Source organism: Podarcis tiliguerta, assembly GCF_965153285.1.
Source record: "Podarcis tiliguerta genome assembly, chromosome: 8".
NCBI classification, from domain to species: domain Eukaryota; kingdom Metazoa; phylum Chordata; class Lepidosauria; order Squamata; family Lacertidae; genus Podarcis; species Podarcis tiliguerta.
The window spans coordinates 69,683,646-69,709,151 of record NC_139541.1 but is presented as its reverse complement, the minus strand read 5'-3'; the positions used below and the strand labels follow the sequence as shown (position 1 = coordinate 69,709,151).

At 47.3% G+C, this 25,506-nt stretch overlaps 2 protein-coding genes across 2 annotated transcripts in view; both read left to right on the top strand.

Annotated features, from left to right (window-relative positions):
- The window catches only part of LOC310683546 (IgGFc-binding protein-like), a gene marked incomplete at its 5' end in the record, with an annotated part of 38,429 nt that extends 32,140 nt beyond the window's left edge, over window positions 1-6,289 (top strand). Inside the window, 3 exons of the mRNA XM_083453478.1 lie at window positions 1,164-1,450; window positions 3,323-3,588; window positions 4,936-6,289. Of these exons, the coding sequence (XP_083309604.1) occupies window positions 1,164-1,450; window positions 3,323-3,588; window positions 4,936-5,600 (1,218 nt within the window). The 3' untranslated portion in view covers window positions 5,601-6,289. The remainder of the gene's footprint in view (window positions 1-1,163; window positions 1,451-3,322; window positions 3,589-4,935) is intronic.
- LOC310683545 (alpha-tectorin-like) lies at window positions 5,808-25,046 on the top strand (the record flags this gene model as incomplete). The annotated part of the gene is made up of 15 exons (XM_083453477.1): window positions 5,808-5,861; window positions 6,712-7,276; window positions 7,637-8,238; window positions 9,593-10,115; window positions 11,069-11,268; window positions 12,816-13,208; window positions 13,939-14,225; window positions 15,716-15,981; window positions 17,489-17,608; window positions 17,878-18,062; window positions 19,050-19,213; window positions 19,793-20,041; window positions 22,015-22,177; window positions 22,887-22,986; window positions 23,985-25,046. 15 exons carry the CDS (start codon window positions 5,808-5,810, stop codon window positions 24,077-24,079), a joined length of 3,966 nt encoding a protein of 1,321 aa, XP_083309603.1. The 3' UTR covers window positions 24,080-25,046.
- Window positions 25,047-25,506: the final 460 nt, after the last annotated feature.

The following is a 25,506-nucleotide window of genomic DNA, read 5'->3' as shown; positions in this document are numbered from 1 at the left end:
AGCGTATGTAACTGAGGTACCACTGTATCTTATGTGAGAATGTTGTGGATAGTAGGAGAGGATATATTGATTAAATATTATCCTTCCTCACTCACGCTAGTGAGTCAGTAGCAGAGTACATTCCCCAGTATATAGCAGGAAGCTAGTAGGTAAATTCATTTGAATCTCTTTACTTAAGCCAGGCATGGCCAGACTTGGCCCTCCAGATGTTTTGGGACTACAATTCCCATCATCCCTGACCACTGGTCCTGTTAGCTAGGTATGATAGGAGTTGTAGTCCTAAAACAGCTGGAGGGCCAAGTTTGGCCATGCCCGACAAGCAATCTGGCTTGTCCAGATTGGGCTTGATCCTGGTAAATTCCCCTTTTACCCCTCTTAAAAAGAATAAAGACACAACAGTCTTTTTTTAAAAGTAATGATAAGAAGTTTACCTACATTCAGTTCGCAGTAGGTTTGCTGAAAGCAGGTTTTTAGCTTGTAGTTACAGGAAGAGAGTGGGTTCATCCTATGTAGGGATTTGAGCCCATGTGATGCTGGCTCAGAGCCAGCAGACAGCAAAATACATCAGTATCAGAAGAAAGCAACAAAAGAGTAAAGGGAAGTTGTCCGTGTGACTGGCCCTTTTACAGGGGTCTCATGGGGTCATGCCCACCTACCTGGTCACACGCAGGGGGAGGATGCTCCAGACCAGGTGTGACAGGAAGTCATCCCGGAACTGGAGTAACATCCCCCTGTGTGTCTACTCTGGGCAAACAGGAAGTCTTGTACTTGACTGCTTATGTTACACCCCACATCTTAGGCTGGAGAGGAGAAGTCTGAAGAGGGATGTGATAACACTCTTCAAATATGTGGAGGGTTAATTCCCAGGGCCCATTTTCTTGAGGTCTTTTTGAATCTGCCTATATTCTTGTGAATTTGCCTCCAAATCCTGATAGCTGCTGAGGACCATTGTGATGCCCCCCTACTTTTACCACCCAGATCTCAGAGTGGAGGTGGAGAAGTCTAGGAAGAAGCAGTGCCAGCAATTGTAAGCAGCGGCTGTTTCAACAGCCTGGCATGTGTGTCCTCCTTGGGCCTTGCTTTGTGATGTTGTAACCCACAATTTCCCCTCTGAACACTACAGTTATTTCCTGGTTCCCATTGGACTTCCATTCCCTTTTCAGGTTGATGGGAGGCAGACCCCCTTGCCAACAGAGCTGAAGCAGTTGGCCAACATCACGCAAAGGAGGAACGTGGTGACTTTGAGAGCGCTCCCCAATCTGGAGATCCAGTACAATGGCCGCCATGCTTTGTTTGTCCGTGTAGGCCCAGAATACTGGGGAAAGCTGCACGGGATGTGTGGGAACTTCAACAGCATCCGCAGGGATGATAAGGTCTTGCCTGATGGCAAGAAAGCCAAGAACGATGCGGAGTTCGGCAACGCTTGGATGTCGGACAGAAGCCCCTCAGAGTACGTTTATACCCTTCATCTTTCCTTCGCCATTTATGGTGGTGCTGGTGCATTCACACGTGCATGGAAACAGGAGCTGATGAGGGCTTTCTTTGCTGCAGGACATGCTCTTCAACTGCCTTTGCTCCTCATGCATTCCTGCATCTCAGTGGCATAGCGTGGGTTGTCAGCACCCGGGGCAAGGCAAGTAATTTGCGCCCCCTAACCCGGGGCAAGGCAAGTAATTTGCCCCCCCCCCCCCCCCGCTGCACTGTCCCTTCCCCAGATAGTCCCTTGCTCTCTCTCCGCACCGCACGCCTGGCACCCTCCCCTCCACAGTGGGCGGCGACCCGGCGGCTCGGATCGGATTCGCACAGCCAGCACTGCAGTGAGAGAGAGAGAGTGAGCCAGGTAGGGGCAGAGAGCTGCGAGTGCGAGCGCGCCCCCCCCAGATGTTGCACCCGGTGCTGCCGGCCCCCCCTGTACCCCCCACGCTATGCCACTGCTGCATCTGAATCAAATGCAGACTGTTATCCCCCATTTTCCAGTCTGACTGTCTGCTTTGTTTTCCTTCTCACCACTGGTCCTATGATCCTTCCATTAGGCAGCAGATGTTGGTGGGTGGGAAGTGATGGGGAAATGTTGGAGGACTGATCTGTGTGACACGTGGCCTCCCTGTGCTTCCTAAGCCTGGTCAGTTTCTGTACATGGATCAGGTGTCATATTATCCTTTGCCTCAGGCAGCAATTCGTCTTGGGCTGGTCATAAGTGTTCACTTGCTTATCTACTTAAGATGTCTGGCTTTTAAATTTTTTATATATTTTTTCTACCCTATTGCTTGTTCGCTTAGAAAACCAAACACTATTTCATGGAAGGGTGTGGAGATGGCTTCATGACTGATAAATGGGCCACTCGATCAGCTCTATGCAAATCTGCTACAAAACAGAAATATGTGCTTTCCCTTGCGCTTGGCATCTTTTCATGAATATGATGAATGTGTTTCCATAGCAGCCTGACCACTAAATTTATGTGCATCTGTCTCTGCTGAGAAACAGCATTCTCTGATTGGTTTCAGGGAGAATGGTCCACACCATTTCAGAATTAGTGTTCACAATGGGGACCTGCAATGGAACCTTGCAGAGCAGAGTGCTCTTGTTCAGTGTGCTAGTCAGTCATGCCCTTTCCATTCCTCACACAACAGGCATTATGTGGTCCCTGAACATGCTTATTCCTCATTGGATTGTCTGCCTTAAGAATTTTTCTACTACTGTAAATCTTGAGGTTCCACTAAGTATGCTGGTGCCTCCTTTTGGGGCCTTTGCGTTTTGGCTACAGCAATATACAATATTTTTTGCTCTATAAGACTCACTTTTTCCGTCCTAAAAAGTAAGGGGAAATGTGTGTGCATCTTATGGAGCGAATGCAGGCTGCACAGCTATCCCAGAAGCCAGAACAGCAAGAGGGATTGCTGCTTTCACTGCACAGCAATCCCTCTTGCTGTTCTGGCTTCTGAGATTCAGAATATTTTTTTTCTTGTTTTCCTCCTCCAAAAACTAGGTGCGTCTTGTGGTCTGGTGCATCTTATAGAGCAAAAAATACGGTAATTCATCACTTCCACTTGCTATTAGTATAAGTGATGGCTGTCAATCTCTTCTTTTCCTAGCCAAAAATAGGCACTTGAGGAGGATTGGGCATTACTGGATATTGGAAAGGAGCAGTTGTCCTGCTTGGAAGTTTTGGAATTGGGGAGATTTCATAAAACTCCTCTGGAGATTCACCAGAGTCCAATTTTGAATGCGGCTTAAATCTTGCCTGTTTGGGTTGATCTATGGAGTTTTGTACAGAATTTCTGAATGCACAGTAATTCCAGTTAACCGCTACTCACACTTTCAGGTGCAGAAATGACACCGGAGGATTTGAGCCTTGCGTAAAGCAGCAAGAGTTTGAGCAAATGTGTGGGATTCTAAGAGATCACTCTGGGCCTTTCTCAGAGTGTCACTGGCATGAGGATCCAGCTTCTTATTATGAATCCTGCATCTATGACCTCTGCCGGTTCGGACCAGGCAATCTCATGCTCTGTGGAGCCATAGAAGCTTATGAAGAGATGTGTGAGATGCTGGGAGTGACGGTGCCAAACTGGAGGAAAGAACTTAAGTGTGGTGAGCATGGTTCCTCTTGAGCGATCTATGACATCATCACTTATAATGTGCAAATGTGCACACATTCATTTCTATGCCTTTAGTTCAGGAGAGCTTTTCTGTTGTGAACCATATTCCCACAGGGGTAATCTGTTTGGGGCTGCATGCCAGCACTTGGGGGCGGGGGGAGAGCCATTTTTGGCAAAAGCCAAAAATGAGATGTGAAGTTTACAGCACTGCAGGCTTGCATAGTTCTCTCGTTCTCTCGTTCTCTCTCGTTCTCTCTCTCTCTCTCTCTCTCTCTCTCTCTCACACACACACACACACAGAGTCCCTCCATCTCTCACCGTCTCTTTTTCTCCCCTATGAGGAAAAGTTACAGAATTTGTGTTATACCATGCCCCTACAGCAGCCCTTTTTTTGTGCCACATCCCCATGGCAGCCATTTTGTGATTGGTGCCCAAAGCACTTACTCAAAAGTCCAAGTATGCCCGTTTGCCTGAAGAGGTTTGTGTCCTCGGTGCTGTATTATGAAGAGATGCCCTTTCTAATAGACGAGATCCTCCTACACAATATTTACTCTCACAAGTAATCTCTATTCAGCAAAGCTTCCTGCCATCTTTAGTTAAATGTTTAGGACAATATCCAGCTAAGTTTTACTCAGAGTAAATGCACTTACATTAATGGGTGTTAGTCATGTTCATTAATTTCAAAGGCTTTGCTCTGTAGAACTAACATTTATAGCATGGTATTTCACCGGGGGGATAAGGGACAAATATTTCACTAATTACCACCCCCCAATAGAATTGCCCTAGTGTCAGATTCTGTTCCCACAGCAGGGGGGGGGAGGAGCTTGAATTACTTATTTCCCCTCTTTCTTCTTCCTTTTGCAGAAAAAATATCATTAAAAAAGAAAAAATATGGATCCAGATTAAATCAGTTGAAATTAGGACTTGTACACATTTACCTTTTGGCCCGTGCTTTCTAGGCACAGATGTGTGTTTTCCTGGTCTGGGTCCGAGTGTTTTTGTTTTGCCTTGCTGCTTTCCCCAGAAAACATAATCTTTAACACTGAATCGGAGCAAATGGCAATTCGGGTTTTCCATGGATAGTCGTTTGCTCTGATTCAGTTGTAAAGAGCAGGTTTTCACAGGGAATACAGCTTCGATAAGTGTGGATGAGTGCTTCTGTGGCTGCCTTTAAATGTTTGGGGAGGAAGGAAAGACCAAATCACAGCCCCCTTGCATCTATTTTGACTTAAGTTGCCAACCAGGGTTGCAAAATAACGTTGTGGTTGTCTCTTTGTTTGGTGGCAGCGAGGCAGCCATGTCCTCTTCTTTTGGGATAATTTGTTTTCTTTTACCCTAGAAATTGCCTGCCCAGCCAACACTTACTATGATTTCTGTGGCACAGCCTGCCCTGCCAGTTGCAGCAACCTCAATGCTTCTGCCCAGTGCTCCAAGCCGTGTGTGGCAGGTTGTTTCTGCAGAGAAGGCCATGTTTTGAAGTCTGGAGTCTGCGTGCCCTTGGAAGAGTGTGGCTGCAGGCTGAATGGCCACAGCTATCAGGTGGGCGAAGAGGTGATCCTGACAGACACCTGTAGCAGGAAATGCTCCTGCAAGCAGCCTGGCCGTCCCATGGAATGTTGGGACCACACCTGTGGGCCTCTAGAAAGATGCAGAACCATAGACGGCATCCGGGGCTGTCACCCTGTGAAATACGGCACCATGTGGGCATTCGGTTACCTCCACTATATCACATTTGATGGAGTTGCATTTGATTATCGAGGCGTCTGCAGGTACACACTCACTAGGTACTGTGGCCCTCCCAGCCAGCTTCCTGCTTTCACCATCCATGTGACCAACGAACACATGGGCTCCATCGCAGCATCTTGGATCAGACGGATAGAGCTGGATGTCTATGGGGAACACATTGCTGTAGCAGGAGGGCAAGAAGGCAAAGTGCAGGTAAGGAGAACTTTTTGCAAGCTTGGAAGAACCTCACACACACCCCAGAGAACACTGCAGAACTGATTAGCAGAGAACCTGGAATCCCCAAAGAGTCGCTAGCTTGGCACGCTCGTACACAAATACACTCTGCCTATACAGCCAATTTTCGCAAGTCTGCAGGATGTTTGAGGAATCATCGCCATCTAAATTTAGCAAGCGTTTCAGGTGTCTTCCTGTCCCAAGAGGGGATGGAGAGGAGGTCACAATTAAAGGAGCTGCTCATTGACAAACATGCAGCAGAATGTTAAGCATGCTCACTTAGCAGTAAGTCCCATCGCATTCCTGGTAAGTGCATTAAAAGATTGCAGCCTTAGTTGTCATGCATAGGTCAAAACTGGAAGTAACAGCAGTAGTCATGTATGTCTGAAAAAGTGGCTGCCCCATTGCATAGTAAGATGTAGATATGGCATCTCAGGGCCCCTGCAGTTGTCCTTTTCCTTGTGCCTTCGTGATGATTTGTGCTCATGATAGCATCAGGTAATACACCATCCTCTTTTTAATACTGTTTGTGGCTGCAGACATTTTTGGGGTGGGTGTGCTTGCTGCTTTTCCATTGGTGCATGTCCCATAATGGTCTGCTGCAATCCTGTCGCTTTTCATACCATATATGCTCAGGGCAGAGAGTGTGTGGGCTGTCTTTTTCTTTCATTGCACTTCAGCTCAGGAATGCCCCTCCATGCAGCAATAAAGTGAATCAGAACGGGAAGCCCGGCAATGTCCGAAAGGTTGCCAATTCTTGTAGAATGGCAGCTTAAGGAATGAATATGAAAATAGTAAACTAAAATGAGCAATGATTTCAGTATATTAAAAATCACACCAGTCAATTATCAATTAATCAGTTATGAAATTGATTATGAAAAGTATTTTTTCTTTTCATTTTTTTTTCTTGTTTCTTTCTTTTATCTTTTGTCTTTCTTCTTTTCTAGTTTGCATTCTGGAAAATTGTGTAGATAAAATGTTTTATGCATGTTTATGTATTGTTTCTATTTCTTTTTTTTCTTTCTTTTTTGTAACATTTAATAAAATTTAATTTTTTAAAAAAAACAAAACACACCAGTCAGCATGGGGTTAATTGTGGTCGGCACGGGGGTCTCAGTAGTTCCTAAAGGTTTCTGGCATCACCCTTTTGTCCTAGGTAAATGGCCTCCTGGCAAACCTGCCCCTCACTCTTGCATCAGGGAAGATCAACGCCTACTTCAGAGGCTCATCCATCATCATCCAGACTGATTTTGGCCTCTCCATTTCCTATGACTGGTCTTACTATGTGTCCGTTTCTGTTCCCGAAACCTATTCCGAGTCCCTCTGCGGCCTTGGTGGAGATTTCAATGGAAACCACCACGATGACTTCAGGACCCCCAACGGCTCCTTGGCTCAGGATGCCCTTGCTTTTGGCAACAGCTGGAAGGATGCCAACTCCCCTTTCCACTGCACAGTGGTTGGGCTCCCGTCCTCATGCACCGAAACCGAGGCAGCCCAGTTCAGATCTCAAGGCCGCTGTGGAATGATTAGCGATCAAAACGGACCCTTTAAAGAATGCCACGACCTTGCAGATCCTCAAATGCACATGGAGACCTGTGTGAAAGACCTGTGTGCCACTCGGGGCAGCCATAAGACCCTGTGCATGGCCCTTCAGAGTTATGCTTGGCAGTGTCAGGTTCAGGGCATCATCATTCAGCCATGGAGGAAGATTGTCGGCTGTGGTAAGTGAGACTCCAAAAAGTAGAATTTTAAGGTGTCTTGTTGTATCGTCAACAGCTGGAATGGAAGTTTCCTCCCATTTTTCTTATTTTACCTATCTCTCCTTCATGGAGAGTATTCCCTAAATGGGGAAGAGACATAGCTCAGTGATAGAACATCCGCTATGCATGCACATCTCCAGTTTCAATCTCCAGCATCTCCAGGTCCTCTGTCTGAAAATCCTGGACAGCTGCTGCCATTTGGTGTCAACAATACTGAGATTAGATGGACCAGTGGTCTGACTCAGTATAAGTCAGCTTCATATGTTCTTATATATGTTTCTTTAACATTGCTGGAAGTGTTGCACTGTGTGTGTCTTTCAGAGCTGACCTGCCCATCGAATAGCAACTACGTGCTCTGTGGAACTGCTTCCCCCGCTTCTTGCTCACAACCACCTGTGCCCAGGAGTTTCTCACCTGCCTGTTTAGAAGAATGCCAGTGTGAACCTGGCTCAGTGCTGAGTGGCACCACCTGTGTGCTTCGGGAGCAGTGCGGCTGCAGCTACAAGGGCCGATACTACCTAAAAGGGGAAACATTCTTCCAGGAAGGAGAGAATTGCCATAAGATATACTGGTGTGACGAATCAGTCCATGCCGTTGGTGGCGCAGAGTCCTTGTGCGGCCCCGGGCAGTTTTGCGGTAGCCAGAATGGGGTGTACGGGTGTCACCCATTGTCAGACGGTACCTGTCGGGTTTCCGGGTTTCTCAGCTACATCACCTTTGATGGGCGGCATTATGGTTTCCATGGTGCCTCCACGACTGTCGTGGTTGAACTGTGTGGGGCACCGGAGTCCTTGCCATCTTTTAGAGTTGAGGTGAAGACCGAGAATGTGGCTGGAAATCCTTTACCTGTGATATCAGAAGTGCTTGTGCTAGCGAATAATACACAGATATCTCTGCAGAGAGAACGCCAGGGCACTGTCCAGGTAAGAACGTAGGAGCCATGTTGGAGGTTAAACAGGAAAGGCCTGGGCCTGTGTTGAGCTTCTGCCTAAACTCTTCCCCAGACTCGGCAGAGCAGAAAATTCAGTGTGCAAAAGAGGAGAAAGGAGAGATGCAGGTCCACCAGCAACTCAGCTAAGAAGCCAGTGTGGTGTTGTGGTTAAGAGCTGTAGACTCGTAATCTGGTGAACTGGGTTCGCTTCCCCGCTTCTCCACATGCAGCTGCTGGATGACCTTGGGCTAGTCACACTTCTCTGAAGTCTCTCAGCCCCACTCACCTCACAAAGTGTTTGTTGTGGGGGAGGAAGGGAAAGGAGATTGTTAGCCGCTTTGAGACTCCTTCGGGTAGTGATAAAGCGGGGTATCAAATCCAAAACTCTTCCTTCCCCAGCCCTTTCGGCTGTCATAGGGTTGCAGCTTTGGCATCAGGTTGTAGCAGAGGAGGAATCAGAAAGGACACGGGAGGACCACTCCATCAGCCTGGAGACCAGCAACCTTTGACAACACTAGACATACACACAACATACAGACATGCTGGGCACACAAATTACTCACAGCCTCCCCTTATCAGTGGGCAGTGTTCTAATAAGAGAAGGGGGAAGAAGAGGAGGAGGGATGTGATTGGCCCTTCCATGCTTCTCAAATGATCAGTCTGATGACCAAGGATGGAATAGTTTGCGTCCTCCTCAGGATGCAGGGCTGAGCTGGGCAGATAGATTTAGGCACCTCCCACCCCTAGACCATGTCTTCCCTAAGTGTCCCCTTTTTTTGCTACTACCATAAAAATTGGGGTGGGCAGAGACAAATGTCCATGGGGAGGCAGACAGGTTAGGCCTGGATTAGGGCAGCGGTTAGCTGGTCTTAATGTAAGGCAAGTCAGTGTCATTATTCCCCATACAGAAGATGGGATGACTGAAGCTGAGAGAGAGAGAGTGGCTTCCCTCATGAGTTTGTGACAGAGGGGAGATTCAAACCAGGAACTTTGTCATTTGTTGCTCAGCTTCCTTGCCGCTGTGAACCCCAACCGTTGTTCCTCTGCTGCAAAATGCTCAGATTATCCTGATGGAGCTTCCCACATATGCTATGTGCTGTGCCAAGAGGAGGGCCGTGGCTTGTTGCAAGGGACATGGTTGCAGCCGCAGTAGAAAGGTGGTGGGGAAAGGGTTAAGCACATGCCCACATTGGATGTATCTCTGCTGCAAAATCCCTTCTCCATGGCCACTTTGCAGCAAAGATGTGGTAATTGGGAATCCCTGACCCATCTTCACTCTGCGTAGTTTGGCCATTGAGGTTTCTGTTGTCAGGACTAACCTGCTTTTGTCGTTTCCTTTCATACAGATTGACGGTGTGGCTTTAAACCTCCCAGTGCAAATCCAGGCCCTGGGAACTGCCATTTATCAGCATGGCTTTTACACAACTTTAAAAGCAGACTTTGGGCTAACGGTGATCTATGACCTGGACCACGGTCTCCTTATCACACTTCCCCCTCAATACCGAGGCCAGACCTGCGGGCTGTGTGGGAACTTTAATGGAGCTGTTGGTGATGATTTCCCATTGAAAAATAGCTCCACAACAAAAAACACGTTGCATTTGGGTGACCTCGATGGATCTCGTGCCTCTAACCCCATGTTTGATCTCATCTGGTCAAAATCTATGTGCTGGATCATCCGGAATCCAGATGGGCCGTTTGCTTCTTGCCACTCCCAAGTTGATCCAGAGCCTTATCTGACCGACTGCATCTTTTACTTTCATCTCTCTGTCGGGGACAACAACACCTTGTGCCGGTCCATTCAGACCTACGTAATGGCTTGCCAGAGAGCCAATGTTACCATCTCACCTTGGAGGACAGAGACTTTCTGTGGTAAGCCGAAACAACTACTGCCTCACAGTTTGGACTGCAGTATAGCTAATTTGATGTATTGCTTTTCTGTAAGAAATTAGACAAAACCAAAAGTTCTCAAATTGTGATCCGTGGACTACTGGTGTTCTACTGGGAGCCAGTGTGGTATAGTGGTTAAGAGCAGTAGTCTCGTAATCTGGTGAACCGGGTTCGCGTCTCCGCTCCTCCACATGCAGCTGCTGGGTGACCTTGGGCCAGTCACAGTTCTTTGAAGTCTCTCAGCCTCACTCACCTCACAGAGTGTTTGTTGTGGTGGAGGAATGGAAAGGAGAATGTTAGCCGCTTTGAGACTCCTGAAGGGGAGTGAAAGGTGGGATATCAAATCCAAATTCTTCTTCTACAAGAAGAGTGATTCAGGTGGTATGCAGAAAGACTGAAAAACAGTCAATAGTATCTATACTTACGCTTGCACTTTATTTGTCGTCCCCCCCCCCCCATGACAATGGAGATTGAGACTGTTTTGACCAGGGCAAGAATATCAAACAGGCTAACAAGCACTTGGTCTGGGGCCTGTGATCTTCATAATATGGATAAGCACCCCCCCCTTTTTTCTGTCCTCCATCCAAACAAGCACGAGGTGTTATGAAAGCATGAGGACGCTTTAGCTGAGATTTCTGTATTGCAGGGCATTGGACTGGAAGACCCTTGGGTCACTTCCAACTCTAAGTTCAAGGACACATGCCAGCCAGGCAAGAACACTCAAGGAAAGGGTGCACAACAGGGCTGGTGAGGGGTGAGGCCTGGAGAGAGTTCCAAGGGGGGGGGGGAGAGAGAGAGAGAGAGAGAGAGAGAGAGAGAGAGCTAAAAGGCTGAATTTGGCCCCTTGTGTCTGAGGTTTCCCACCTGTGCTTTGGGATTTCCCCTCCCTTCATGGCACTCTGCTTCTCATTCCATGTCTCTTCTTTCCTGAGCAGGCTTTGACTGCCCTGCCAATAGCCACTACGAGCTCTGTGGACCTCCCTGCCAGGACATCTGCTTCAGTGCTTGGATTAAGCCCCACTGCCTTCCTATGTGCATTGAAGGGTGTTTCTGTGACAGAGGGTACCTGCGCAGTGGAGACAGATGCATCCCAGAAGAGCAGTGTGGCTGTGTGCACAAAGGGCTGCATTATAAGGTGAGGGTCCACACCCCTGCTTTCCAGTGTATGTAGCCACAACGGGCTTTTTCTCTCCCTGCTGCCCTTAATCCTCAAATGGCTCCCATTTACCTACAGTGCTCTGGAGTGATGCTTATATCTGGGACACTGTGGTAACTTAAAATGACAGTTGCCTGGTACTGATTGGAGGAGAACTGGTGCTTCATTAGTCCACTGGGAGGACACCAGCATAAAGAAGGAAGCCCACCAGAGGGCATTCTGCTGAGTGCCCTCTCACTGAGTAGACACAGCTTTACAGTGGCCATATGTTGTTAAGTATAATTGTATAATTGACCCTGAAATTGAGAGTGCCTGTGTGTGTTGCTGAAAAGTTTCAACATGGGGAAATTCTACTGGAGTGTACTAAGTTCTCTGGGCTCCTTCATGGGTTGATAATTAATTGTTGTTGTTCTCTGCTAGCTAACATGGGAGTGTTTAACTTTAGATCACATGGGAGGCTATTGAATTGCAAATCTGCCATCTTGGAAGGGTTGTGGCTCTAGTCCTTTGTTCCCAGGATTAGTGGGAATATAAATGTGTAAAAGAGTCTCCTGAAGGGAAAGAAAACAGCTCCAAGCAAAATGGAGGCTTTAGGAAAGAGAGTGACCTCTGCTTCCAGGTCTGTTTGGAATTCTAAGATGCTGAACCTGTGCTGGACAGCACAAGATACAGTGGTATCTTGGTTCTCAGACTTAATCCGTTCCGGAAGTCCATTCCAAAACCAAAGTGTTCCAAGACCAAGGCGCACTTTCCCATAGAAAGTAATGCAAAACAAATTAATCCGTTCCAGACTTTTAAAAACAATCCCTAAAACAGCAATTTAACATGAATTTTACTATCTAACGATATCATTGATCCATAAAATGAAAGCAATAATCAATGTACTGTATTATAAAATAAATAAGATAGTATTGTAGATGATTTGTTAAAAAAATTCTTACCTGCACTGATGATAGTCATTGTTTGGATGGGGGGCTTTTATCCATTTCCGCAGTCACACAGTCAATCAATCAGTAGCTGAACTGCGTTCCACAAAGTCACCAAAACCCCCCCGAAAAAGTCTCAAAAACAAAAATGCAAAATAAATAGCAAAAACAAAAGTGCTGAACCTAATCCATTCCGGAAGGCCGTTTGACTTCTGAAATGTTCGAAAACCAAGGTGCATCTTCTGATTGGTGCAGGAGCCCCGGAAACAATTGCCGACAGCCACATCGGACATTAGCCCTCCGAAAAATGTTTGAAAACCGGAACAGTTACTTCGGGGTTTTTGGCGTTTGGGAACCAAGGAGTTTGAGTACCAAGGTACCACTGCATTGTACGGAACAACTTGGGTGTGTCTTTGATGTTTATGTTCTGTTTTGAAGAAAGTTCTGCAATTAAAGTTTTGAATCAAACAAAGGGTCCAGGCAACGTTTATTCCAAAAGGAATCAGGGTTGTTGTTGTTTTGCATCCAGTCACTTCAAGTTGTGCACCAATAATATCTGTGGCAAGTCTTTCAGCTCACAACCTCCCATTATGCTTGCAGATTGGGGAGCGGGTCTGGCTCCCTGGTTGCCGTGAGAGGTGCATCTGTGACGGCCCTTCCGACTTCCGCTGTGTCCCAGCCAGCTGTAACCTCGGCCAGAAGTGTGCTGCGAAGAATGGGAAGCTAGGCTGCCATACACGGTGGGGAACCTGCACAATCACTGGGGACCCTCACTACTTCACCTTTGATGGGGCTGTGGCGCATTTCCAGGGCACTTGCGCCTATGAGATCTCCAGGACTTGCCACCCCTCCCTTCCCTTCTTCTACCGGGTTGTTGCAGAGAACAGGCACCAGGGAAACCCTCAGGTGTCTTTTGTGAGCCGAGCGGAAGTCTGGCTGAAGAATGAAACGCTGAGCTTTCATATAATCCTAGGGAGTGGCCAAACAGCAGAGGTACGTGAAAGATTTCTGGGTATGGTGCATAGTTATTTTGGGGGGGGGGGGTGGAAATGCTTTTATCCTGCTTTATATTCTCCATGTGACCCGGAAGTGTCTGCGGACAGCGCTGGCTCCCGGCCTATAGAGTGAGATGAGCGCACAACCCTAGAGTCTGGCAAGACTGGCCCGTACGGGCAGGGGTACCTTTACCTTTACCTTTATATTCTCCACAGGCTCTCAAAACTGCTTACAGAAAATGCAATAAAAATGATGTCAGAGTTTGGTATCGGGAACAGCAATTGCCCAATGGTGACAGAATTACTTAGGTGGCATTTCCTGCCCATCTCACCCTTGTTGGTTTTCCACCAACTCCTTAAGGCTACTTTATGCTGGCACCATTTTATTTATCTGCCTAGTCAGATTTGGTATTTTATTTAGTGCCCCGCTTGAATTTCGTTTTAGCTGCCTTCGCAGCTGTCGGTGTTTTTTTAATTAAAAAATTCAAATTGTTACGGGTTAGTTTTCCTTTTAGACACACTCCTATCGTCAGCTACCTTAGGCATTTATCAGATGGAAAGCTGGGAAAGAAGCTTGCTTTAATAAATCACAATGACAATGAGGTCCTGGGAAACAATTTCAGTGCAATTGAACTGAATGATGAAATCTGTACTTTGTTGTGAAATGATCACAGGTGGCCACAAACCTTTCTCTGACACATCTGATATGCTTACTGCCTCAATCACAGGTCAACCAGGAAAGAGTGCAACTACCCCACAGCCTGGGGGCCCTGGGTGCTATTTCCAAGGTCAAAAACATTGTGACAATAAAAACAGTAGCCAGTGTTGAGATCCAGTACAACGGCCGCCACACACTCTTTATCCATGTGGGACCAGAATACCAGGGGAAGCTGTGTGGAATGTGTGGGAATTTCAACGGCATCCGTAGAGACGATAAAGTCCTGCCTGATGGAAGCAGAGCCCAGAATGACTTGCAGTTTGGGAATGCCTGGAAAACAGATACAAGCCCAATGGGGTAAGAGGGGTCGATATTGCAGCGTTTAACACTTTGTTGGTCTTTTCATGGCATCATCTTTACGGTCCGATGAACGCTGATGCCTTGGTGTGAGGGTAGCAATGTACAGAATATCTATTCCCATAAATTTTCTCTCTCTGCTCAGCAAGGGGTGGTGTGGCGTAAGGCACAGGCAATAAGAGTGTTCAGGTGAGCTGCACTGAGCACGTCCTCAGCATTCAGCTCAAGCCACCAAATGGTTCAGCACAGCCAGCATTTCTCAAGTCAGTTTCAAAATAAGCCAACTTCAAAACACATGTAGCAGAGGTGGCTTATTTAGCTTGAGTCTGTTTTAAACCATGACCTCTGAACAAGATTAGTAGGAAATAAAATGGACACTAACAAAGCTTTTCTCTTGGTCACACTGAAGTAAAGATGTCTGAGAATTCCAGTGAAAATGGAAACATAAGTGGAAATTGCCAGTGTTTGCTTAGTTGTCCGAAGTGCAAAATGAAAATATACCTGGCGAATATGATTGATGATGATGATGATGATTTATTTATACTCCACCCAACCGGCTGGGTTTCCCCAGCCACTCTGGGCGGCTTCCAACAAAGATTAAAAATACATTAAAACTGCTGCTTTAAATCAAGTAATACGTAATTGATTACATTACCCCTATTTGCCTTGTATTCCCTTTGCACTGAAATGAACAGAACAACATAATGTATGTTGGGGCAATATATATATATATATATATATATGCTTTCGTAGATTTTATATATATATATATATATATATATATATATATATATATATATACATATACACACAGAGAGAGAGAGAGAGAGAGAGAGAGGATTCATGGTTGTCAAGATCCAAATTTGGGGCAAGTACTTTTTGGGGAGAATATTCCAGCAGGGATTTAAAATCACAAAATATCCAGCAAGATAAAGCATAGAAAATGCGCATTTTAAAATTCCCTTCAAAGTTTTCTACTTCCTCCAGCATAGGAAAGGACCATGTGTTTGGTAAGTTAAAAATGGTTTATTGTACTTACAAACTCTCCAAAGGTCAGATTCATGTGCTTTTCTATAGAGCATTCAGAAAAAGTTTCATAGGCAGTAAAACTTAGCTTAGTTCCAAAATGGTGAAAGTTCCTAAATTATTGGTATAGGAACTCAAGAGCGGCTAGTGAGAGCCATGTGGCTGAGGTGGAGCAACTAGCTCAAACTTCTTCACACACTGAGCTGGATTACCAGTCCCCCCCCCCCAAAGGGAAGTGACATAGCTAAGCCTGGCAGGACAGCTTCCTCTATGGTGTTAACCCCTTCGTGCATTAATTAAACTTAACCAGCCTCATAGAACCAACATGCTTGTCCCACAATGCCAATGTAATTTACATGGAAGCCCAAGGTTTGCCTAGGCTCTTTCCTTTTCATGCCCAGCTCTGGCCGGTGACCACAGAAAGGCGTCTGCTGGGACTAAAACCCCCTGTCTTTACTTTTCAGGTGCTTGGATGACACTGTAGCACTAGATCCATGCAAAGATCCCCAGGAATATGAAGAGGTCTGTGGGGTCCTGGTTAACAAATCAGGACCATTTGCTGAGTGCCACTGGCATGTGGACCCTTCTCCTTTCTATTTGTCCTGCTTATATGACTTGTGCCACTATGGGGTGGCTAATGGCATGTTGTGTGTGGCCCTCAGCGCTTACGAGGAACGGTGTCTTCTTAATGGGGTCCACCTCAGTGGCTGGAGAGCAGCTGCCCGGTGCCGTGAGTTCCAATTTCATCAGCTGCCTGTCCATCTTGGGGGCAACTGGGGTTAAAGGGGCTTCCAGATTCTCACTCTTTTCGTGTGGGATTCAGTTACAAACTGGCAAATTCAGGTTGTGAAATTATAGCAGATCGGGAGGTCTTATCCACTTTCCAAATGTTCAGACTTTTTGCAACAAGAAAAGTGACGGGAAAATACACTGGAAAGTCTGGGGTAATACTAGCTTTGATGCAACTTCATCTAACCTCCCCACAAACAAATCAGAATGAATGCTGAATAAATAAATGGTGGACATTATCTGATCTCCCTTCAAACAAAACAAGACCAATACTTCTTAGAGAGGTTTTTTGGAAGCACCCCAAGTCTATTAACTAGAAAGGGATGGAAAACCAACCTTGGTGACTACACAGGGTAATTAAATGTAGGTAAAAACCAATCCTCGGAAAATCTGCTATGCAGGTGTGAGGCTCATTCTTTCTTCTGTTAGTGCTGCTGCTGCTGACAGACTTCCTCTACTTTCTGTGTCCCTGAGCTCTCAGACTTCCTCAGAGCAGGGGTTGACTAACCATTGTCAGATGGCGGGCTGCATTCTAATCCTTGGGCCCTATTGAAATTTCCTCTACAGCCAAAGTGGCTTTCACTTCCACCCCAGAGGCTGGAATGTTTATCAGCATTCTGTGACTTGACTTGCCTTTCTCCCTCAGCAATCACAAAAGATAATGAACATCATGATATTTAAATCACTGGCCAGAGGTGTCCGTGTGTAACTTTGTGTGTGTGGTATCTTTAAAAACTGTAAACATTTGAAATGTTCCTCTCTGTAGCTTGCGTAGTTTCAACACCCCCATCCCCCTGCTTCTTCAATACACACAATCTCACAGGAATAGAGGGGGTTCCTCAGGATGTGGAACCACCAGGAGAAGACTTTGGAGCAAAGGTAGAAGGCCCCATTCAGCAGTATAAGCAAGTTCCCCCCCCCCACATCCCCCCAGGTCTGGCTTACCACTTTGTGAAGCAAGGAAAGTAATGCATAAAAGGTAAAGGTAAAGGTGCCCCTGCCCGTACGGGCCAGTCTTGACAGACTCTAGGGTTGTGCGCCCATCTCACTCAAGAGGCCGGGGGCCAGCGCTGTCCGGAGACACTTCCGGGTCACGTGGCCAGCGTGACATCGCTGCTCTGGCAAGCCAGAGCCGCACACAGAAACACCATTTACCTTCCCGCTAGTAAGCGGTCCCTATTTATCTACTTGCACCCGGGGGTGCTTTTGAACTGCTAGGTTGGCAGGCGCTGGGACTGAACACGGGAGCGCACCCCGCCGCGGGGATTCAAACCGCCGACCTTTCGATCGGCAAGCCCTAGGTGCTGAGGCTTTTACCCACAGCGCCACCCGCGTCCCAAGTAATGCATACTATGATCCAAAAAGACCCCTCTGTGTGAAGTTCAGAGTCTGCAATTACCTAAGACCACCACTGATTCCTGCAGCTAAACCTGTTTTTCTTTCTCTAGCCGCAACGGACCCCTGCCTTGACTTGGCATGCGAAGAGAATGAATGGTGCGGCGAGAAGAACGGGAAATGGGGCTGCTTCTGCCACAGAGATTATAGCCCTGCCAAACGGGCTTCTTATGGTAAACAAGAACCACAGCTTTTCCCTTTTGTCTTTGCGTTTGCCTTTGAAACACGAAGTGTTACACAATGTCAGTATTCACACATTCCCCTGGTGCAGTGCCGTCAAACCGGGGGCCGCATGTGTGGGTCCCGACCATCCCAGAGTGGCCCTCGTCTTGCCACACGCTGGGGCGGCTCCAGCTCCAGCAACAATATCTTCAGCTGTCACCTGCAACAACCCAGCTGTCAGAAACAGGGCCAGGCTGCCAAATTCCTTTTCTCCCTCCAGATTACCGGTTGACATGCGGCGGCAGCAACAGTGCCGTGTCTCTCTCCCGCTGCCTGCTCTTCGCCGATGGATTCCCTGCCGAGGAACTGCATTTGGCAGATCCCACCTGCGCTGGCACGCTTGTCGGAGACAGGCTCCTCTTCTACTTTGATACTGTGCAGAAGACCTGTGGGACCACAATGGAGGTGGGGAGAATTGTCCAGCATAAAGCCTCCCCTCTCCCCACCCCACTCAGGAAGAAACACTTGACAGATATCCCAACATGCAGCTGCTGATCCAGTAAAAAAAAAAAAAAAGCCTCTCTGCTGAAATAGGTAGCAGCAAAATATCTCTGCCTGACTGAGATGCTAGAAAGCTGCTTGCCATCAGAGTAGACAGATGAGATGAGCAAATAATATAAGCAGAAGTCAGTTTCCTATGTCTGTACCAAGGATGTCCAACCAGTAGATCATGATCTACCGGTAGATCCCTGGCTGAACCTGGTAGATCGCTGGGCAATCCACCCACCCCACGCACGCTCCTCCTCCCTCCAATGACAATGGGTGGATCACTGCCAGTTTTTTTATATACTGGGAGTAGATCACAGTCTCTTTGGAGACTGTCTATACCATCTCCTGCTATCTGATCCTTTTAACCAGAGATAGACCTCCTAAAAAGCAAGATTCTGGCAGGTAGCGCTGTGGTCTAAACCACTGAGCCTAGGACTTGCCGATCAGAAGGTCGGCGGTTCGAATCCCCGTGACGGGGTGAGCTACCGTGGCTCGGTCCCTGCTCCTGCCAACCTAGCAGCTCGAAAGCATGTCAAAGTGCAAGTAGATAAATGGCGGGAAAGTAAATGGCGTTTTTGTGTGCTGCTCTGGTTTTGCCAGAAGTGGTTTAGTCGTACTGGCCACATGACCCAGAAAAACAGTCTGCGGACAAACGTCAGCTCCCTCGGCCAGTAAAGCGAGATGAGCGCCACAACCCCAGAGTCGTTCGCGACTGGACTTAACTGTCAGGGGTCCTTTACCTGATACCTAACTGGCTTACACTAAGGGAGATGTCGGTATTATTTCCAGACTCCTGGAGACTGGGAGGAGGGACACTGCCAAAGCAAGAAAGGAAAATCTGCCCTCTGTGTCCGCTTACGTTGCAGTGGGCCTCACAAAGTTCTTTCCTTGCATTCTTTCCAGATCAACACAACCCATGCCATCTACTTCAACGCAGTGGAGGGCCGTGTGGAGAACACCTACGGAGGGGTGATCAGCAGGGATCGCTTTCTCTTCCTGCGCTTCTCCTGCGCCTACCCGCTGAACATCAACCTTTCAATGACATCTGCCATCCATCCCATCCAGGAGTGAGTTCAGCCGGAAGGACAGGACAGAGAAGCCAAATGCCCCAATGCAGGATTTCACATCCTCGTAATATTTGCATCTTTCCAGCGTTGGCTCCAGCAGCACCTGGTCCCCTGCAGAGAGCTGTCTTTGTATCCTTTCGCTGTGCTCCTCCCCATCTTTCCTTGCATGCATCTTTCAATTGTGGAAGCCTTTCTGTGCCTCTTCCACTCACATGGCTTCAAATACTCCAGGCCTTTTATCTAGGTTCACCATGTTGGCTCCAAAGTTCTTTGTTCCTTTGCTCTTATTCGCTTCAAATTTACGTACCTTTGCATTCCTCTAAGAATCTACCTTCTGGACCAGACTGAAGGCCTCCCAGTTCAGTACTCTTGACTCCAACAAAGGCCAAGCAGAGTTTTCCCACCCTCCAAAACATTGCTCTTGTGTCCTTCCAACCTCCTGCTTTCCAAATCTTTCTTCTTCCTCACTCTTCATCTCCCATCAGTCCTCTTCCTGATCCCAAGAAAGTGCAGTGCTGCCCTGTTGCTTGCTCCAAAACAAAAGCATTGTAACTCTCTTATGTTTTACCCCTTTGATAGCATCATTAACACCACTCTCACCTCCGGCCAAGGGAGCTACCAGACCACCATGACTTTGTACCAAGACCCTCAGTACAGCCGGCCCTTCACCCAGAGCCCTATCCTACTCACTGTCAATCACAGGGCCTATGTGGGCATCAGCATCTCGGGGGCAGACGCCACCCGCTTTGTACTGACCTTGTCGTCGTGCTGGGCCACACCGGACAAAGACGCCTCCTCCAGCATTCGGTGGGATATCATCACCAACCAGTAAGCTGCTTGCCTCTTCCTGTTTGCGTGGTCTGCTTGAAAGGGAACAGGGCCTACTAACTGGAGGAGACAGGCAGGGAGAAGAGAGAATTCATAGCACTGGAGAACAGGGGTTGAGAATTGGGAGGATACTTGGGTTTGGCTGTTGATGCCTTTTAGACATCGACCATGGACTGAGGGCCAGGACACCTGGCATGAAAGGGCAGCTAGAGAAGAAAGCCACAGCATTCAAGCTGAATACAGTGGTACCTCAGGTTAAGAACTTAATTCGTTCTGGAGGTCCGTTCTTAACCTGAAACTGTTCTTAACCTGAGGTACCATTTTAGCTAATGGGGCCTCCCGCTGCTGCCGCGCTGCCGCCACACGATTTCTGTTCTCATCCTGAAGCAAAGTTCTTAACCCGAGGTAATATTTCTGGGTTAGCGGAGTCTGTAACCTAAAGCGTCTGTAACCTGAGGTACCACTGTATGTATTAAGAAGGGGAGAAGTAGAGGGACTGCAGTGTAGCAAGACAAGAACCTAACTTGAATATTCTCTTAACTGAGGATCAAACTAGAAATGATGTTATTCATATATTTAGTCCCTGCGTGACTGTTTTTCTTAAAACAAAACATATAAGTAATTGCTATAGAGACCTCAAACTGGGTGGATAACATTCTGGGCAGGGAGGGGGGAGTCTTAAACTCTTGCCCCCACTAGGATCCTGATCAGAAACTGATCCCTCCACACTTACACACCCAGAGCCAGGCAGAGGCCCGGGCCAGATAGATAATGTGTCCTCCCCTTTTTTTTACCATGGGGATAACTGAAGTCTTATAAATAAGAAAGTATATAAATTTTTTTTAACAAAAGTTATTGTAATGGTTCTAGGGGTTACTCATGTGTAAGCTTGTCCCAACGTCTGGCTGGGTTGCCTGAGTGAACCTTTCCTGTCCGGGCAGCCACTCGCCCGTGACCATCTCAATCACTGGCAGAATCCGTCAGTGGGCGTTTCTTAAACTTCTTCCAGCAAAGAAGTTCTTTGACGCCCAGTCTTCGCCTACTTTCCCTGCGCGGAAGCCTTCTGCGCAAGGAGGGCGTGGGCAGCGGAGGACCCTTTCTCTCCCCGCTGGTCCCCGGCAAGGAGTCATGGGATCGCCTTGCCGATTCCCCCATCTCCCCCACTTCTCCACTGGAGCTACGCTGATTCTCTCCCCCAGAAGATGGGCTGCCCCTCCCACTCCCGGGACGCTCTCTGGGATCCCTTCGGAGCTTGCTCTCTCCCTTGGACACTGATGGCCCTGACAGTTATGCTGGCAAATAATTTTATTTCAAGGCTTGAACCATGTCTGCATATAAAGAGAAAATGGAAAATATAGATAAATATGCTGACCGAGGCCCCCTTTGGAATCGGAAGCCCATATGGCACCCCCCCCCCCCATCTGGGCCTGTACACACCTGATGTCTTCAATGCAGAGAGCTCCCTTCCCACTGCAAAGGGGAGCTGCAGTTCCAATTCAGACCAAAGACTCTCTCCTCCCTATCCTTGTTGTGGTCTTGATCCCTTTCTGGCTCCTGCGTATAAAATTTATGGGGAAGGAAAACACAGCCCAAGGGATGAAAGGGATATGAAAATGCTACTTATTAAGGCCTGGGTCTCAGAAAATGTGGTGCAACATCTCCAGCGCCCCTCTGCCCATCATTCCTTGATGTTGCAGAGATCAAGTATGAAAACGCCTCTACGTGAACCAGCCTAATGTGATTTCTCAGCCGATGATCAGTCAACACTCAGCGACTCCTAGCTGAATGTCAGGACTGTCTTAATGGAAGATCGTTGTCATGACCCTGGATGGACATGAAAGTCTTGTGAAGGGTCTTTCGTACCTGCGAGTTCAGTCAAACGAGTGATAAACTTGCACAGGTGAACAAGCCCTTGGTCTCACCAGGCCCCTGCAACTCTCAATCCTTTGCCCTATGCCACCTTCTCATTGCAGGTGTCCAAACCCTCGAGACGGCACCGTGGTAGTTGAAAAGGATGCCGTGTCCCTCACTGGCCATTTCTCCTTCAATGTCTTTGCCTTCATCCCAGATTTGGAGGAAGTGTACCTGCACTGTCGTATCCGCCTCTGCAGCTTCCTTACCGCCAGGTGCACCGTGGTGAGTTAGGAAAAGTAGAAGGAGGAACTGCTAACAAGGCTGGCTCCAGGTTTGAGCGGGGCCATAGTGGGCCCCTCCCATGCCAATGGGTTGCCCTGGTGTTGTGGACTTACCTGGCGGCGGAAGCAGAGTTCTTTCCACTCCTATGGAACCATTTAAGTTTCCCACAATGCCCCCACCATAGTGTCATTCTGGGGTATTGTGGGAAATCAAAATGGTGGTCAGTTTCTCATAGTTCCCTGGAAAACTTCAGGGGCATTTAAATGGCAGATTAGTGACGCCAGTGCTCAGAATGGAGTGCCGGTTAAAGGGGTACCTAGGGCAGGCATCAGCAGTGGTTACCTGTTGGGAGTCTGGGGCCTTGGCAACTGCCCAAGGATGTTGCATGCTGATACAGGGTCAAGGTTTCTGAGTCTGATCAGGCCAAGGCAACAGCTTTGAGAGCTGGTGGTAGCCCTCATAGCCTCATCTGGAGAGAGATTAAGATCAGAGTGATGGAAAATTACCCAGGCAATCTTGACTTGTGTTAAAATCTAGATATGATCCTGATATACCTGCATCAACCTGGACAGAAAACAAACTGGCAATGGGCTGGGAAATTAGCCTGACTGTCATCTTGGTACCCACAGGAGTGCTGAGACTACAGAGCTAACCTATGCAGAATCCTCTAGACAAAACAATAAGGTCCCATTTCCTCCCCTTCTTTCAGAATTGTGACAAGCCAGGCCCTGCGATTGCTGGAAGGAAGCCTCCATCGGGCATTGTCTCAGCTGGCCCTTTCTTGAGATATGATGATTCTCTTGATCAAGGCAAGACACTTTCCTCTCGGCACAAAGGCTCAGGCACCTGGGCCCTGCCTGGCATTGCCTGTTCTCACAAACAATGCTAAAAGAATCTTTCTGCCTCTCCCATGACTGTGGGGCAGGGCAGGGGTGCTGCTGTTTTCTTACCCAAGTTGTAAATTAGATTAATTCAGCAAGGAACTTGAGGAACAGAAAGTTTGATTTAATACATTGAATTAATAATAATAATTCTGGGGTGTTTGTGTGCCAAAGAAATGCAGCTTGTTGATTTTAAATAACCCAGCAGGTGTGTAATTTCCATTTCCTGCAAGCAGACATAGCATTAACAAAGTTCATTAGCGACAGGAGTTTATCTTACATCTTAGGATAGAGTTCAAACAGTGAAAATCCGGACAGCTTTTTAATTTTTTTTTAGTTTTGCTCAAAGTTATTGCATTTTATTATTATTTTTGCAAAATCACTTTTTTTGAGGCATTTTTAAGGAAAATTGCAAAAATGGCACTGCCCTACATCCAGATTTCCCCAAACATATTGCCAATTTCCACCCGGACACTGCTGCCGACTGCAGTACGTCTGGAAAATTCTGGACGTATCACAACCCTATCTTAGGAGAGCACAGCATTGTGGCTTGAACCAAAAAGAAATTCTGCAAGTATTCAGCTTTGCCATTTTGTCATTCAAACTGTGAATGCAAAACTTTAAAATCCGAGCCTTTGAGATAGGTTGGCTTCAGTTGTAAACACACAGAAATTTGGGGAACTACTTCGTTTTAACTGTGGTTAATTAAGAAGCCTAGGTGTTAAAGTGCTGTTAAAACAAATGACAGCTGCATTTGTCAAACACGCCTGTCAAAACATACGCCTAGGTGGACCCGAAACACTTTGTACCTTCCGAAGCACTTTCTAAGTGCGATGCAGCAGTATTCCCCTGCGAGGCTTGTCTCAAATGATCTGCCCGTAACTGGACAGGGAAACTGATTGATAACCATCTCTTCCTCTCTGCAGGGCTCCGGCTGGCTGCCAGAAGCTGCACTGCACCCTCCTTCACCATTCTGCCTGTGCTACTCAGTGCCATCATTTCCTGCAACATTTTCTGCTAACGCCTTTAATCCCAGACAGGGTTGTTGTTGGGAATATGGCTCACGGAGAGATGGAGATGGATCTTGAAATTCACCATCCCCGCGGGATTTCTGCTGGCTGCTGCACATGCTGACACCTTCCCAATTTCTGCTGTGAAGGCAGAGCCCATTATTGGAGATAGAAGCCTGCTGTTGTTTACATCAGGGGTGGGGAACCTCAGGCCCTCAGGACTCTAACCAAGCCACCCCCCCTCTTCCTCGGCCAAACATTTCACCAGCTCTGCTTCACATATTCCTTAAGTGTTTTTTGTTTGTTTGTTGTTGCTCTGCCTCTGGGTTTGCCCTCCACTGGCTTGTGTCCTGCAGAAGACTGCCCAGAATGGAATGCAGCCCTGAAAAATGTCCCCCATCCCTGGTTTACACAATCTTTTTGGGACCAAACTTGGTGCAGTACCATTCAAGCAATTAGCAACCATGCTGATGATGCTTTAAATATATAAGCAGGTATTGGTGGGAGGTGTTTTTTGGAATCTGGGTAACCTACTAATTTAAATAACAGCCCTGATCCAGATTGGGATTACAGGGGAGAGCAGAATGATAAAGCCTCTGTACCCCTATTTGCCAGAGTCGTGATCTGCATCACACAGCCTACCTCTGGTTTGTTTTTGTTTTTTTACCCTAAAAATAAAACAAACAATTGCTACTTGTACAAATGGTGTCCTCTCTAGATTGGCCCTTATCTGAAGACGACAGTGAGCAAATCCAAGTGCCTCAGCTCTTTCAAAGGGTTTTCTTGCTTTGTTTTCATGTGTAACACTACAAATGGAATGAGCTGCTAACTGGCTGGGGGGAAAACTCACCTGGCTTGCTCCAGTGCTTCTGGATTTTTTAACTGCTGAAGCTAAACATGCTCACCTTCTAATTGCTGCAGGTGAAACATTTAAATGAGCAATGGTGCACCCACATGCCCTTTGCAGCCCTAGCTGAAATCCTGAAAGTGGGGTTAGAGTTTAATTTTGCTTTTGCATTTCCCTGCATTGGTAACTCAAATGCTGGTCCTGCAGTGGTCAGAAATGCACAATGGATTTAAAAGCGCCTCTCTGCCATTCTGTCCCTTATTGGCAATTCATTGGCATGGTGATTCATTCTAAAATTAGGCTTTAATCCTGTGTGTACACTTCCTTCCTGGCAGCCAGAGCCATGGAGCTCTGCTTCCTCACACCTGTCTCATCAGCAGCTCCAGGGCCTATTTGGACTTCTCCAACACCCATGTTAAAGTTACCCTTCTCTGCTGTACTTCTTCTGGCAATGTGTATGACTTTACTGACATGCCTGCCGTCCTCATCAAATTTATCCTGGGACTAGTGGTCCCTTCCACTTTGCGGTGTTGGGAAGCAAGAGGAAGGCGACTCAAATCTAGTTTCAGAGCTTTGCATCGCCCTCTGAAT